At 43.9% G+C, this 16,921-nt stretch overlaps 1 protein-coding gene across 1 annotated transcript in view; it reads right to left on the bottom strand.

Moving 5' to 3' along the window:
- Positions 1–4,835: 4,835 nt before the first annotated feature.
- Positions 4,836–16,921, bottom strand: part of ANTXRL (ANTXR like) — a 56,302-nt gene continuing 44,216 nt past the window's right edge. Inside the window, exon 18 of the mRNA XM_063405717.1 lies at positions 4,836–8,948. Within this exon, the coding sequence (XP_063261787.1) occupies positions 8,718–8,948 (231 nt within the window). The 3' untranslated portion in view covers positions 4,836–8,717. The remainder of the gene's footprint in view (positions 8,949–16,921) is intronic.

The raw sequence follows: 16,921 nt of genomic DNA, 5'->3' as shown, positions 1-16,921 counted from the left end.
GGGGCCTCTGCCCAGAGGTTTGCAGGGGTTAGGGAAGGGTGTGGACTTTGTTTTTCCCAGCAGCTTTGCTGCCCAGGGACACTGCTGCAGGTGGGAGAGTCAGGGTGAGGCACCAACACTTGCCCTGCCTCTGGCACTGACCCTGCCTGAGCATTTCTCTGCTCATTCCTTTCTTAGCTAGTGCTGGTGCCAAGGAATTCCTCCCAGTTGCTCTAACAACCATTCCCCACACAAAGCAGGCAATTGCTGTACTTGTTTAACCCCAAAGGCCAATAAAGAAGCACCCTCTGAATCAAAATGATCAGAGGCAGATCCCTTGGGTCTGATGGAGATGTGCCAGCAGAGGGTGGTAGGCAGCATTCAGCAAGCCTTTGAATGCTTGGCTGTGAAGTATTCTGTGCATGCACCTTTCTGCCTCTAGAGGAATTGGGTTTTGTGTGCTCATTGATGGAAAAAGTGCAGGTGTTTGTACACAACTAAGCACAGTCCTGCTGTTTGAAATGACCCTGTGATGGGGGCAGACTCACACAGAGCAACCTAAGAGAAAAGTAAAGAATAAAACTTGCTCACATTCCTGGATGTGTCTGAGTCCAGCTGCTTGTAGCAAGGTAGAACATTGCCTTTACTGCTTGCAGTCTCCCAGTTATTTATGTCAGAGCTGAGCAACATCCATGGCCTTGTGTCTGATTTTGGTTCCCTTCCCACTGCTGCAGAACTGCAGTGACACCACCCAAGTCAGTGTGCTTGTAGCAGTCCCACAGGTAACACTGCAGTGGGCATCCAGATCTCTCCTCGTGGATACAGCAAAGGCATCTTCAAATCTTGCCAAAAGAAAACAAAAGCAAAAAGACATGAAGCACCACCTCCCTGTCCCGGGGCCATGGCTGCTGAGGCCAGCCCTGGCAGAGAGGCACCATGCACTTTGCTTGGCTGCACTGACAGGCTGGTTTTACACTTATTTCCTGCTGTTGAGTTAGGGCTGCTCCTGAACCACCAAAACCAGTGGAATGCCAAACACGAGTCCTGTGCTTGGCCAGGGCCAGGAGCCTCCCCAGCCTCTTGCCTCTGCCCCAGGAGCTGCTGCAAAGGTACCCAGAGAGGGAAGCTGGCAGCTGCTGAGAGCAGCCACCAAAGGTGCAATTGCTGAAACTGCCTGGCCTGGAGTGCTGAGCTGTAGGGCTCCAACAGCCAGAGCTGGGCTCTGTCCTCGCAGGAAGGGAAACTGAGGCAGAAAAACAGCCATAACTTGATTGGCCTGCACTAGCCTCACAGGAGGGAAGGAAAGGCCACCCCACAAAAACAACTGGGCAGAGTTTGTGAATCCCAAGGTGCTCCATCAACCCTTCAGAGCCCCTGTTGGCACCTTTAGGCTGCAGCTCAGACCCACAGGCTGCAGACATCCACCACCCATGCATGGCTCAGGAAAAGGAGAGCAGCATTCATGAGGGATGCAAACCTCACCCTCCAGACAGAACTTCCATGAGACCATGGCAGAGACTTCCTGAGAGCACCTGGGAAGCATCCTGCCTTCTCTTCCCGGGGTGATGCTGGGTCCAGCTGGCCTGGCTTAGAGGCAGACTGCTCCTGTGTGTGGCCAGGAGGGAAATGAGCTATTTCATATTTTCATTTGTGAGTTACTTCAGCAATAAAAACTATTAGTATTGGAAAAAAAATAGAGAGAGAGCTGGGAAATTCCAGAGCCTGCAGAGTTACAGTTTCTCCCTGCCCACTTTTTTCCCTAGAGAAGAGTAAGTGCTTCAAGGCACAAGTAGTCCCTGGCCATACCTGCCAGCTTGGGAAGAGACAGACCCCAGCAGGGTCTCTCTCAGTGTCCTGGCAGATAGGCTGTCACTCCTGATGTCTCAGACACAGGCTGCTTGCAAACCTGGAGTTTCCTGGTGAGCTATAGCAGAACCAAGTCTACCATTGTGGTGATGGCTCTCAAGGGTTTTTAACTACCTTCTGAAGGCACTGTCTGCTGAGGATATTGCAGCATTTCCCAGCTGGAAACAGCAGCCTCACTGATGTGTTGAAATCCCTTTATCAGGGGAACTGAAGATCCCAACACACCTTACACACCTTACACAGGTGGATCAGAAATCCATAAAAGAAAAAAAACAAACCTAAAAGCTGAACTAGGACCAACCTAGAAATCCCAGTGATACCTGGCCAGGGAACTCCAGTGCAGCCTCCCATGTAGTGATAAGGAAGTCCTCTGATGTGCAGGAAAAGGGGAAATTTGTTGTAGAAACAGAGGAAACTTGAGATGAGTCCTATCCCATCGGGCAAGCACATTCACAGAGTAAAGACCACACAACTTCCAGCATGGGCAACATGCTTTGCCTGTGGTTTCTTAAGGAATGAGAGGAGAGGAGGAAAGAGCATTTTTTCCGTTCCTGGCTCAGGTTGCTGAAGCCAAAAAAATTCTTGTTGCTGACTTCCATGCAGCCAGATAGGGTAGAGTTTGGTGTATGTGAACAAATAAATGCCACTCCTGAGACTGTGGAGTACATTTGATGAAAGATTCTAAATCAGCACCAGAGGCTATTTATAGACAATTCCATAACCAAAGATCTGGATCTGCACATTCCCAGTCTCTGGGAAAGTTCACGTCAAATCTGAATTTTGTTGTCTCAGGCATGCATAAACCTAAGCAGCCACAGCTGCAGCCAATGTAGGGGTTTTGTTAATGCAGAATAAAAATGCCCAGAGTCTTGGCTGCTGGACCACTTTTGTTTATCTGATCTCTTCCAAGAGCCCGAGCCTGCTTTTTGAGTAAGAAGCAGATGGAAGGACAAAAAAGAGCAGAGGCCACAAAACCATACTGGGTGACTATTGTCCTGCCAGCTTGGGGTGCAGAGTGAGAGCCAGCCAGGCTTTTTGTCAGAGCTCCTGCCTCCATGAGGGAATAGCAAAGCTCCAGGCTGAGGATTTCAGTTCCCATTAGCAGCACAGCCACTTGGAGCTGCCCAGAGGGGAGTGGATGCCTGGCTCAGCCACCCACAGCTCCCACCTGCATACCTGCAATGACTTCAGTGGCTACCAGACCCCCAAAATTCAGTGCCCACCGTTTTTCAGATGATGCCCACATGTGCTCAGGGGATTATGTGTGTGCAGAGACCAGCTTCCTTTCCCCCTGCACACGGGGCTGTGGCTGCCCTGCTGGGCACGCTGAGTGCAGAGCACAGCTCAGCAGCTTTGCAGCAGCCTTGATTACCCATAATTGCAGCCTGCTTGGGTTGAGATCTTTGTGGCCTACCCGTGTTGACCTTCTTGCCTGCCTTATGTCCACCAGCCCTCCGCCCCCAGCCCTCAATGGAGCTGGAACAGATACAGAGGAAACATGAGAAATCTGTAGTTCTGTCTGAAGCCTGGTGACTCCAGTGTTTTCAGAGGTGTAGGTTTCCCATGGAATTTCTCTTTGTTAAATTCTTGAGCTCTGGCATTTTATCTTGCATGGATTTTACTTTATGTCTGTGTGCTCTATGACTCCTCTTTAAGATAGCAGCACTTAGTTCAGGCTCTGCCCCACGTGTTAATAAATGTTTGAGTCTTGACTCAGTTCAATTTACTCAGCATTTCTACCCAGTTTCACAAAACAATGGCTTACCTTTGAATTAGATAAAGATTGAAATTCTCAGTGTAGAAACATGAAACTGAGGCACAGAACATACTCTTGCCTCTAATTAAATTACAAGCAAGTCGAGGGTGGTAATTCTGACAGCCCAACTCCACATTGCTCTCCTGGCCATTAGGTGGCTGAGTTGATTAGAAAGAAGACACAGAGAAGTTTATCACCTCTTAAAATGACCCTGCAATGAAATTCTTTGTAGTGTTTAACCAGTAAGCACTTTTATTGTTGATTCTGAAGCCATTAAGACTACATTATGTTGGATTACAAGATTTTGGCTACATCTCCCACATTTGCATGCAGGCATTACATTTGCAAGGTTTTTCTCAGAAAAACAGAGCATGTGCCTAAAATGCATAAAGTTATATGATTATAACATGGAAGCAGCATGTCAGTTACAGAAATTTGTACCACATGTACCAGTAACAAACCCACACTCCCATGTAAAGCTTCTTTATCCCTCAAAAATCTTCCTCTGGCCCTCATCTCCATATCCCAGCTGTGGATCAGCCCACATCCCCACTGTTTCTGAAAACACTACATCTTTCTAAACAAGGAAAAAATTTAAAAATTGAGTACAGTACATTTTTTCCCCACAAAAATGAAAACATTTCCTAAAATATTTCTCCCTCACTACCCTTCTCCTCATCTCCCAAAAGAAAAATCTATCACAATCTACACATTTGTTCAAGCACTATTCTATGTTAGGAATCTCTATTGCATTAGTCAAAGGTATATCAGTAAAAACTTCTAAAAAAATTAGGATGACCCAAAAATTCCCCTTGCCCCAAAACTACAGAGAACTGAAAATGCTATACTGCATTATCATACTTGCCTGCATGTATCCTGAGCCACCTCTATTTATTCACCTTGAGCCCCTTTTAATAAATAACTGTCCAGCAGTAACATCCAGAAGTGTGCTGTCTCCTCCAAATTAAACTCTATTTACAGAAGTAGGGCTGTTTTCTCGGTGAAATGTTTCTTAAAAAAACAACAACAACAACCCAAACAAACCACAAAAAAACAAAGTAACAACAATAAAAACAGCAAATGATTAAAGAGAGAAAGCGTATTACTGATCATGGCTGAAGACCAACAGGACTAAAAAGCATCAGGAGCACCAGGTGCACATGCATTTGAACTGGTACAGTTCAGGAAATAATGTCATTCATTGTTATGCTTGCTCTTTCACATGAGAAGCTGATTCTTTTCCTTTCTTTTTTTTTTTTTTTTTTTTTCCTTTTTCTATTTAGGACCTTCTGCTCTGCAGGCTACTCCCACAGATGGCAACACATGCACTGAGCTTGAAAGATGGCCATAAATATGCTTTGATCAATGTGGTTCTGCATCAGGTTTAAACACATAGAGTTTCCCCTCCCTGCTGCTTTGCACCTTGTGTCATTCCATTTCCGTACTGAGTGTGAGACCAAGGTCTCCTGAATCCACATTTTCCTCTAGGATTTGGGGAAGCATTAGATACTCACTTTTTGCCAGTTTCAAACGACGCTATATACTGGAAAATACATGGGAGTTATCCCACATGAGAACACTTCTTAGCAGTGTAACTGCTGTCACCACAATTGACATATACAAGAATGCCAAAACAAACACTGAAACAACAAGCCTGCTAGAGGGATTTTGTCCCTACATTAATTTTCAGACATTTCTCAGCTGATGGATACCAGTATTATTGCCTTGATTTCAGTTGGTCTATTTTGATTTAGACCAGGTAAGGATCAAGCTCAACAGACAATAAAATAGCAACTAGTTTCTCCTACTGTGTTGTTACAGTGCCTGAGATCACTGCAAATGGGTACATTTCTATACAACCAAAAGGCCTTTCTGTAGCCAGTGCAGCATAGTCATTGCTCCCACCTTTGCAAAGGAAATTCATTTCAAGGCAAAAAAGTTCACTTTCTCTTCCTGCCTTACAGCAAACTAAACCTGCACTGCTCCTGTCACAGAGACTGAAGCCAAAACTTAAGTTACACACACAAAATGCTTTATTTTTTTACAGTGAGAATGCAGGAAACTCCATTTGTGCCAAATCTAATTCTGAAATCCATGGTGGTTCCTGCTTTATCATGCATGAATCCATTCACCTGGGATTTGGCAAAGCCTAAGCTGTTCCTATTGCTGCTGCACTTGCAAGTTGTGCAGAACTCTTAGTATGTGTTATCTTTGCAAGACTCTCCATTCCAGCAAAGAAGAATACTCTCCTCAACTGCTAACAACAGGCAGTTGGGTGTGTGACTGTGAGAAGCCCTGCCTAAACCAACCTCCATCATCACTGGTAGTGAGTCAAATTCCACCAACAATAACATGAGGGCAAATTGCCAACTCCACTCACCCCTCCCAAGATCTGTACAGGTGCAAGACAAGACAAAATCTGGCTCCTGGTCTTTTTCATCAGCTAAAGTTAATTCTTGACCCACCAAGTCCCCACTTCAATCTCACTGCTGCCTGCAGATAAGAGACATGGCATCTACAGAGCAGTGGTCTGCTGCAACTCCACAAGAAGTTAAAGCTCTAATAGCATGTTTTGTCCTGGCATAGAAATCAGTTTTATTGTCCTCTGCCATTTTAATTTCTAATTAGTATTTGCTGGCTAATTATTCTTATACAACCAATGTGGGAAGCTGTTAGGTTCACTGTACATACACATTACAAACGGTCTTGGACCCAGCAAGGTTATTTCAGGGTTTCCAAATTACCAGCACAATGCCCATCAATGATCTCTGCTTGTGAAGCACCTTCCCCCCCTTCCCCCTGCCCTCTCACCACTGTCATCCAGTTCCTTTCACTGGGGTTAAAAACAGAGTTTCACCAGAACGGCAGTGGAAAATAGGACTTGTTTTAGTTTCACCTTTCAACTGAAGGAAACAGTGATAGGTGATGACTCTGTGTGACACTGGCTGCAAAAGGCCTTTCCATTCATAGGAGTGCAACTCTCAAGCAATTTTTGTAAAGCAGGAGAAACCAAACAAAACCCTACACAGTTCCCACACACAAGCACAGGCACACACACACACATACACACACTCTTCTTTCCCCTCCAAACAGAAATCCGTTCTCATGAACCAAATTATGCAGACCCTATTCAAGTGTCTAAAAAGAATAAGGATAGGGTTGAGTGCATCCCAATTCTCCTTTCTGATCACAATGAAGTCACAGGTCAGCAAAGTACTTGGGCATAAGGAAGTTTCTCTTGACCTGCAGGACATTTTATCACATGCAGAAGTGCTCTGCTGACTCTAACCTAAATTAGGAACAGCTCTAAGGCCAGCTGACACTCAGGACCATGATTCCACTATCTGCACCAATATACATGAGGTAAGAGCTAAGCTCAAGAGAGCAGAGCAGTGCAAGAGGAGAAAGAGGCTCTGTGGTTCTTCTGAGTTATGTTTGACAGCCTCAGCTGCATACACACGGCATGTCACAGTGATCAGCACAGACTGACGAGAGCTTGGTGGTGTTCTGCAAGTGGGCCTTCCACTGGAAACATTAGGCTTGATTTCTGTTTGTACCAGTACAACTTCATATGACTGCAAGAACTGCATAAAAAGGTTTTAAATCTGGAGCAACTGCACGATACAGTTAGAGTTTTATCTTAGACTTATGTGCCAATAACTACTGTGATGTGTTACACACCCACACAGAGATGGATAAATAGATATATGCTGTGTCATAATGCAACATATCATTATTTCTACAACTATCCCAAAAACATAGCCAGTGCCAAAGTGGACCAGCTTAGGTTCCCTCTCCAATACAATAGGTAGTGGTGAAGAAAAAGCAAGCTCAGGTGTTATTTTGATTCACTAGGGAATGCTCAGGGCACAGCCCACTCAGGTGTTGCTCAGTGAACACTAATAATGGGCTGCCCCACAGTCCCGCGTCGTAAATTCCCACCTCCGTGTGGGCGCTCGCATCGCCCGCTGGTGACGCCCAGAATTGAGGTCACGGGAGAGCAGCCAAACATATAAAACAGGATAAAAGCCCACACTCCTCACACCATGCCTCAGCCACAGGCAGGCTGCAGGGTTACGTATCAGTGGGATCTGAACTGTCTAAAGGAACAACTGCTAAAAGAGGAATTTATGTTTGAATCACAAAAGGATCGAATTTCTCTTGGCAGTAATATCAAAAGGAAATTTATCCAATCAAAAATCAGTCCCTCAATGCTGCTGATATAAAGAACACATTCTGTTTGCTTACTAGAGCATCTATGCTCAAATTCCAGGTTTCCTTCATTTTGGACTACTCTTTCTGTAAATGAAAACTAAACACCAAGCCAAAATATTTTTCTTAAAATTCCTCTGAACTTTGGACAGATATGAATCCAAGTCTTGTATAAAGTCTGGATTTCTAGATAGAGTATCTCATCTTCAATGGTTATCCTATGCAACCGCATCTAAAAGTATGCAGAGATGGTAGGCTCAAACCTGATTTTTCCAAGGGAAAAAAAAATGTCCCTCTTCTATGATAGATTATTGAGCTAGATTATTGGCACATTGTCTCATGTTCCTCATTATTGTTATAGGCTTCTTAAAATGTCCATGGAAATTCCACCTGCAGAACCAAAGGCAGAAAGTTATCTTTGCCATTGTCGACCCATATTAACATCTGGATGCAGTACTGTTGGGGAAAAGAAAGCAAATTCCTCAATGAAATACATTGAACCAACTTGTAGGTGGCAGCTATCAAAGCCACTGATGCACGAGTACCGGCTAGAGTTATTAATGAATGATCTGACATACCAAGTCAGACAACTGTCCTATCTAAATAGACCTTCAAATGTATACACACAAAAGCTGCTACTGTATCTAGATGATCATTTTGGTTTGTTTCTATACCCCATAGCTCTGAATCTCTCCACTGAATGTTTACTCAGCACGTGTGGTATAAATATATTCATACACTAAAATTGACACTCGGCAATATTTTTTTTCCTTTTTTTCCCTGTTTTTTTTTACTTTTTGCTGACCAGCAACAAATTCTGATATCTTTAACTGTAAACCAATACTCAATAAATATGCTGTGTTCAGCAAAGAGACGTGTGGTGTCGCTCGGGTTTTGGTGCGCTCTAAGCCATGGGCTGCGGGGGTGGGCGGGCAGGAGGAGGCCCGGGAGGGGCCCGGGATGGAGGTGGTCCAGGAGGTGGCTGCCTGGAGGGAGGCTGCAGGGACACCGGGGAGGAAGGATTCCTTGGAGCGTTGTTGAGGGGAGCGTTGTCGCGACACGGCGGCTTCGGCGGCGGGCTGTAAGGGGCAGAGGTTCCATCCGATTTCACACGTGTGAAGTTGATGCATCTTCCCTGGAGGTGAAGAAAAACTCATTATAAAAAAGCAGGTATTTTGACTCAGCAGCAGCTAGTCAAAGGTACTATAAAGCAGAGGGGTCAGGCTACATTTCATCCATCAGTATCACTGACTGGGCCCTAGAAATTACATTCAAACCATGCTGTACCAAAACTCCTACTTTCCTTGATTTTCAGAGCTACTGCCTGTAGAAAATAGCCTAGGAATGGCTTAAAACAAAAGGGACTACATTAGGACTGTGCTCACATGTGCTTTCTGCTCTGCGACTGGAGCAGAACATGCCTAAAGTGACAGCTCTACCCAAGCCACACTTGGTGGGATCCCTGACTGCAAAGCTGTTCTTGAAAAAAGCTCATACAGGATTATACCAGAGCAACAACATTAGCCAGAGACAGAATCTGTAGCTCCCATTTCCACAGTGATCCTAGCCTGGGCTGTGAACATTACACTGGGACAGTACGTGTCTTCCATGCTCCAGTGTAGATGTGGCTGTCCTCAGAAGCACCAGCAAGGAGTGGGACTTCCACAGAGGGCTCTCCAGTGAGTGTGCTGTCAGCATGGATGTGGGATGCAGGCAGGCAGGACCTGATAGGAGCACTCTGTGTGTGGAAATTTTAAAACAGGAGTAGTTTGGATTTGAAAAAAAGCAAGCACTGGGGATGTCCTAGTCAACTAAGGGCTAAATGCAAATATGTCAGGGTTTCCTTTAGCCAAAATAAAGCTTTGCATAGGTTCCCACTAACCAAGTGCCAGACAGGAAGAGAGAGAGAGAGAGACAGACCCCAAAGACCACCTGGCCTCTCCTGTGGTAAGCAGCCAGAGGCTCCTAGGTAATGCAAAAGCTACATGGCAACCTCAGTGAGGAACCCAGACAGGTTGCACACTGGAATCAATGAACCAAATTCAGCTTGAGGTTATGGCAACATCCCCTGAGCAAATCCAGGAGGAGGATTCCAAATATAGAAATCTTATCTCAAAGCTAAGCAGCTGCAGATCACAATCCTCCCCAGCTACCCAGATACCTGTGGCAGCAGGAACACAAAACCCCACACCAGTCACACACTCTCTTTTGCGTGCCATGAGAAAACTCTGAAGGTGTTTAGAGAATGGGCTGAGTTTCTGTGGCAAACTCACAAATCGCAATTTCCTCAGGAAACGAGGCAAAAGCCATCACAGCAGAACCACAACTGTTTTGTTGAGGGATTTCCAATGCCTGTACCTTTGTTCATGAAAACTATTTCTTTAAAAAGAGAGAAATCACTTAAGTCTAGGGCTTCTCTGAAGAAAGGCAAGCAGTGTTCCAGAAGAAGCTTGTGTAAGCTCCAGAGCTCAGAAAATGGTTTTACAAATGTACTAAAACCCAAAGGGTACCACCCTACCACCTACTTGGACTGAATGGCTCTGGGCTTCAGACATGAGCTGTTTGAATGGGCATGTTGCTGCCTGTACATGAGACACACTCAGTAGTTCACTGTCCCAGCTTTCAGCATCACAATTCACCACTACACTTAAACAACAGCATCAATGAGTAGGATAGAATTCTCTTCCTAAAATTCCAGGCTTGCTACACCAGATTTTGGTTACAAACCAGGTTCATGGCAATACTATACTGGGGCCAGAGACTTTTCATGGAGGCAAGAGGCAAAAGGCAAAAGCCATGGTCTTGGTTAATTCTGCAAAGACAAACCATTGGATCAAAAAAGCCAAGCCAATGCTTTGTTCTACTCCATCACAGAACTCAGGTTCTCACCAGCACTGCAGCAAGCAGCCATCCTTACCAGGCATTTGTGTTCTGCTGTGCTGCTTCTGCTCTGTATTCAGAGCCGACTTGGAAATTCAGCAGTATTTACTGACACACAATGAATGTTACAGATATATTTAACAGGTGTACATCAAATTAGTTCAAGAAAAGTCAGCCTTAATATTTATAAAGTTATGAATTTAAAGCAGCTAAATAACCACTCAGGATGAAAGGAAAAAAAAGAAAAGAAAAAAGGTCAGTGGTGCTCAGATGAGATGCACCATATGGGGAGGGAAATATTTAGGACAGAACAATCTCCCCCATAGTAAATGCAAAGCTGCAAACCTAACACTAGTGCTTTTGCCTACAAGCCTTTCCCTCTCCTCTGTTGTGTCTCTCTCACAAACATCAATTCCAAATATATTCATAGTCTATAATCAAAGGGGATCCCATAAATCTGTTTGCATTACTTTCACTTCAGTTAAAGTGATAGGCGACGTCAAACTGCTGCCAGTTTCTGCCACACTCACTGATTTGTCAGACAGATGGGTAATTTAAAGGCCATGCGCTGCATTGTGTCATGAAAAATACGGTTGAGTTGGAAGAGTCTGACAGACAGGGGCCTGGGTGATCGATGTATGTATTGTGACACTTCCTCACAAAAGATTATCAGTGTTAGCCCACAATCTCATATATCAAAGACTTCTGGTGAATACTGGAGCAAATCCTCCTGAGCACTTCAAGCAGCCATTGATAAAATGAGGCTGAACTCTAAGCCAGTGTCGGGATTAACAGCTGAAAAGGGAAAGGGAAGAACAAATGATAATAAATCATAAGTGATAGTTTGGACTCAGCAAGTGGATTTTGTCAAAGGATTTCTAGGTTGAAGAATTAAGCCCTCCACACATCACAGTTTCCTAATAACAGAGTGCTACCGTTATTCTACCTAACATGCACATCCCTCTGGGGTTAGTTTATAAAAAAATCTGTGATGTTACTCAAATAAACATGCTAACCACAGGATTTTTAATATTCTCTGGTTGAAAGAATTAAGTAATTTCCTCTCCAAAGGCATATAAAGGCTTTTAAGCCCTGGGAACACGGACAGAAATTAGATGTCCTGCAGCCTTATCTCTGCTCTTCCTGCACAGAGGATTAACAGGGATTAAGAAGCCACCACCACCACTTTAGTAGTGGCACTGATATATATTTTTCCAGAAGCATGGAACGCACTAAGCGTTTCAGGGGAGGTGTCAGAGCTGCTAGGTATAGCAATCCCAGGGTGCTCTCAGCACAACAGCTGTGGGTGCTGGCCCATTGTGCTCCAGGAGGCAGATGAAGGCAGATGATGTGTGTGAAAGCAGCTCTGTCTGGCTGGGGCCCAGGCGGAGCGACCCGCGCCGCGTTCTGCCATTGAGGCACCAACCGAAGGTCAGCCCCGCGCCATATGGAGCTACGCCCTTCCTGCAGCTCACATCTGCACCCTCTTCCTAATGCACAATTATTTTGCCTCCCCATATGTCCGTCCACTTGTTAGGCTCTTGTTATGCTGCTTGCCAAATTGGCTTTTCAAAAAGTACAAGTGCTGAAGCAGTGGGATCTGCCCTTGTCCCGACTCCAGCTTTTATCCCAGTGTAACAATCACATGTGCAATTCAGGCACTTTGTACTTCTAGGCGAAGTCTCCTCAACCACCTAGGATGTGTTATTGTGTGTGGTTTAAGGCAGGGGGGAAGGGAGCCACCACACCACGTAGCTGGGCTACCTTCATCACAGTGCATCACATCATTCCCCAACACTCATTTCCTCAAAATCTTTAGCTACTACTCAGCAAGTTTTCAACAACAGAAATGACTGTTAAAAGAATCCAGGCAATTCAAAGAGCGCAATGGGGAAGTCCGAAAATCCAGGCCATCTGCCAGTAGCTGTCCCTTCTCTCTCTTCATTTTAATACATGCATTGGTGTTTAACAAAATTCAAATCCAGTTCCATCTCCGTGCATGTCAGTATTTGTGTACACAAAAGTATGCCTGTTTCTTATCTTTAGCTACATTAGTTGACCTAATAAAAGGCATCCTTCATGTTTCAGATTTTGCTTGATTTTCTATTCCCTCTTGATTTGGCTTATGGAGTCCCAGTGCTGCAATTTGGATTTGCAGAGGTGGGTATCTGACTGAAAAAGAGTTAGCTTCACTTAGTTTACTAATTTTTCTTGTCTTTGAACTTGTAAGAATAAGATACCTGCATTTTGGAATGGATTAAAAAAAATAAGTCCTTTAAAATTTGAGCGTGGCCATTCAAAACACTAGACCACCAAATTAAAATAGAAGTTGTTCCCAGTAAGGAAGTAGTAAATTATTAGTCATTATTTTTTAACTATAAGTATTATTTATGATGCTGTAATCCAAAATGAACACAATTTCCTTGGGCTCTCTCTCCAATTTTGTTCATCTAAGTCAGTGGGATGAGTTTGCCAGCTTGCTATGGACCTGGTTCATCAGCATGTAGCTTCACTTCCTAAACATCTCTCAGTTGTTCAGTGTAAAAATGTAGCTCTAAATCTCAAGAGAATAGTTTCAGATTTTACCACAAGACGGATCATATACAAAAAGTCATCATCACTTTAGCTAAGCGAAGGCTTTAATCCACACACCCAGAAAACAATGAGATACACACCCTTAAAATCAGTGACTTCTGGAAAAATTCAATCTTGGCAAAATTAGAGATTACCCTGTCCTCTAGTAAAGAGCAGGAATGTTCTAGCAGAAACACCTACACAGAATATCTTAAACCAGCCAGTATGGGAAACTCATTTAGCAAATCTATTTTATCAGAGGTAGATAATGGATACAACACCTGTACAGTGAAAGAGATGAGGCAAGGTGGTACAGAGCTCCCAATATTTGAGTTCCCTGGGCAAGTGTCAGGATTAGCAGCTGGCTCCTCAGGAGCCAGGATCTGTGTGCATCAGCCTTTGCCAAAAGCTTCCTCACACTGCACTGCTTCACGCTGACTGTGCACTCAACATGTCATGGCTCATTAAAACCTTCATGGATTTCCTGGGAATTGCACTGATTACCCTGCAGCATGCAGGCTAGAAATTAGTGAGCTGCTGAAACAGTTTGTCACGTAAAACCCAAGGCTGGCTGGTTTTCAGGCATATAAGTAACTTTTACTAACTCCTGTTCTTATATTTGGGACTCAGATATCACTTCTGTGTTAAAAAAATGAAGTATTGGAAGTGCCAGAGATTCCCGTATCACCAGTTTGGTGAGTGATCATGCTCTCAGGTTAATAAATATGTAATTTATAATTATTTCCTAATTATATTGTTTAATGATTAAATTATAATAATCAAAACTAATTATATAGTGGTTATTTCATTAATCATTAAAATCATTTTATGAAATTGTCATTAATTTTTATATGTAGCCATTCTAAGTTATCAAAGCTCAAATCAAAACATTAAATATCATCAAGTTAAAATATTTGTTTGCATGATAACCTGACTCTTATACATATCTTCCAGTTTAATAAGTCCTCTCCTGTACATAACAATTCTCTGGGAAGATATTTGGCAGCTCAGCACTGACATCTATAATGATGGTAATCAAAAACTATGAAAAGATAAGAGAAAATGGGGTTAAATGGAGAGAGAAGGATTTTAAAAGTAAGGTCCAGTAAAGTGGCAGTATCCAGCAATGAGAATGTAATTATTTCCTTTTGTGCTGCTTTTAAAAAGGAAAGTAAGTTCAGCCCATTCTTTTCCCAGTGTATTATCTGGCCTCTTTCTAAGTAAACTCCAATCACTTTTGCTCCCTCCCTTCTATGACGGAGCTATTGGAGGGGAAGGAAATCACTGCACTGTGGGTTGTGAGTCACTCACTGTAACAGTGAGGACCCTGTAATGCCCTTAGGCACATCAGATAAATTCAAATGGATAATTACAAAATGATAATGCTAATGCACAAGGATAATCCTAGCAGCAGCACAAAACTCTGTTTACAGCACAGCATGAGCAAGGTGATGCTACCAAGAGGTGTAACCTGCTGGGCTCACCCAAAGGGCAGCTCATTGCAAAAGGAATTAGACTGAGCTTTAAGATGTGGGAGGTAACCCAGCTTTAAACAGGACAAATATCCTGACCCAGGAAGAGGCAGTAACATTTAAAAGCAGCTGAGGCACATGTGAATCCTTCACGAAGTCCACAAAACCCCTCTTATAAGTAAATTTCTGCTTTTTCTCTTTTTTAGCAACCAAACTAAACCACCCACAAACATTGGCTCACTGGAGCAACTCCATGGAGACACAGCACAGGAAGTTATTCCCTGCCTCCCAAACTGTGACTCCCAAACTCTGACTAAACAATGAGATCCTGCACATGGGCTGGGAGCTGAGCACATGGTGACAGTGACACACAGCTAAGCAATTCCTTGGGCTGCTGACACATTCAGGACAAAACCTATTGTCTTGGCAGAGGCATGGCCAACATTGCTGCCCAAAAAGCTCAGGCAAGATGCCTGAGACCCTCTCATACAAGCAAAGTGGGGCCAGACTTATTTGTAAATAAGCTGGGAGAAAATATCCTTCAGAAGTCCAGCGTGCCCCCAGAGACCCTAGCTGTGGAGGCCAAATAGCTGAGAAAATAGGATTTATGGGGTGGGAAAGGGATGAGAGAGCACAGGAGCTCTTCTTTTGACACTAAATGTGTGACAATCCCACCCAGGGATCCCCCAGGGACCAAGGGAGGTAGGTTGCCTGGGCAAACTCACAGATCCGTGGCATGCATTGCTTATAACAACAGCAATAAAAATTATCTTTCAGTTCACTTGCTGGCCAAAGGAAAAGTCAACAGCAACCAAAAGTCTTCAATTTTCAGATAAAACAGAAATGTCACAATAAGTTTAGTTCAGGCTTGGAATATGTGCTGTTCATTTCAAATCACCTTTGAGTTTCAGGCAGAAAAGTGTTTAAAACAAAAACTGAAAACATTGAAACTTTTTCAATGGTATATTTTCAACTTCAGCCAATTCTACTAATGTGAAAAAACATTTACAGACCATCTAAAGGAACAGTTTTAAATCAAAATAAAGACAGTAATAGGGAAAATGGTGTTCAATTCTACTAGGCAATTAAAACAGGAGCTGTTTTGCAGTAAGATTAATAGCTGCACTATCCCAAGCTACTGTAGTTTCTTTTTTCAGAATACTGAGAGTTGGATACAATCAAGTACTGATAGTTTTGCCAGACACACATCTGCAGACACCATTCCCCAGTTCGCAGTCCCAGCTGTGCACAGCACTGCTCGCACAAGGGATGGGTCTCCTGGGAGCAGTCTGCTCAGTGAGGCTGAAGACCAGTGCAGGAATACACAGAAGGCAAGGGGGCTACTTCCAATTTACCACTGGAGAAAGTGGACAACAATGAGGAGGAATAGCTCAGCCAGGGAAATCAGACTTTTAGCTAGGACCAGTATCCTCCAGCAAAATAAACTCTGCTGAACACATCCCCACCATCTAGCTCTCTCATGCCTGATACCACTTTTTCAGCTTAGGCACACAAGCAAAGAGAAATGAAGAGCCCACCCAGTATTGAAGGCAGGGCTATTTAAATAATATACATCACACTGCATTCAGCAGGAAACTGCATGCTGCTTCCAGCCTGCCTCAGCAAGGAAATGCAGCAATGGGCTACAGACATCTCCTGAAAGAATGGCCAGAGTCACAAGATACCCTGCAGGAATGCACAAAACATCACATGTCTTGGACCTTGCCGAGGCTGTGGCTGAAGTAATGCACAGTGCAGATCCATAACAAAGCTTGTTGATTCTGAGCCCTAAAAAAGCTGAAGTGACAAAGGGAACAGGAAAGAGTAACACTGGGCATAACCAAAGTTAAGGTCTATCTGGTACTCTTTACATCCAGTACCAATCTCAAAGCGCTGTCATGTCAGACCAAATCCCACCCAAACTCAGAAAAATATCTTGACCTAAACCTGCACTCACATGTGATTTACTGCCTTCCTCTTTCCTGACAGCTTTTATGGATGAGGGTCTCGGAGTGGAGGAAGTGAGGAGAGCCACCGCCAGCTCATGTCATCTACTCAAGGTTATGCAGGGGAAAAAAAATGATATTTACAAGTTCAGGACTTGTGAGTCACATCCCTTGTTTTAACCACAGCACCACACATTTCCACACTTGAATGCTGACCAGACTAGAATGTGGTTCAA

This window comes from Prinia subflava, chromosome 9 (assembly GCF_021018805.1).
Source record: "Prinia subflava isolate CZ2003 ecotype Zambia chromosome 9, Cam_Psub_1.2, whole genome shotgun sequence".
Lineage (NCBI taxonomy): Eukaryota > Metazoa > Chordata > Aves > Passeriformes > Cisticolidae > Prinia > Prinia subflava.
This window is presented reverse-complemented; position numbering and strand designations above follow the sequence as displayed.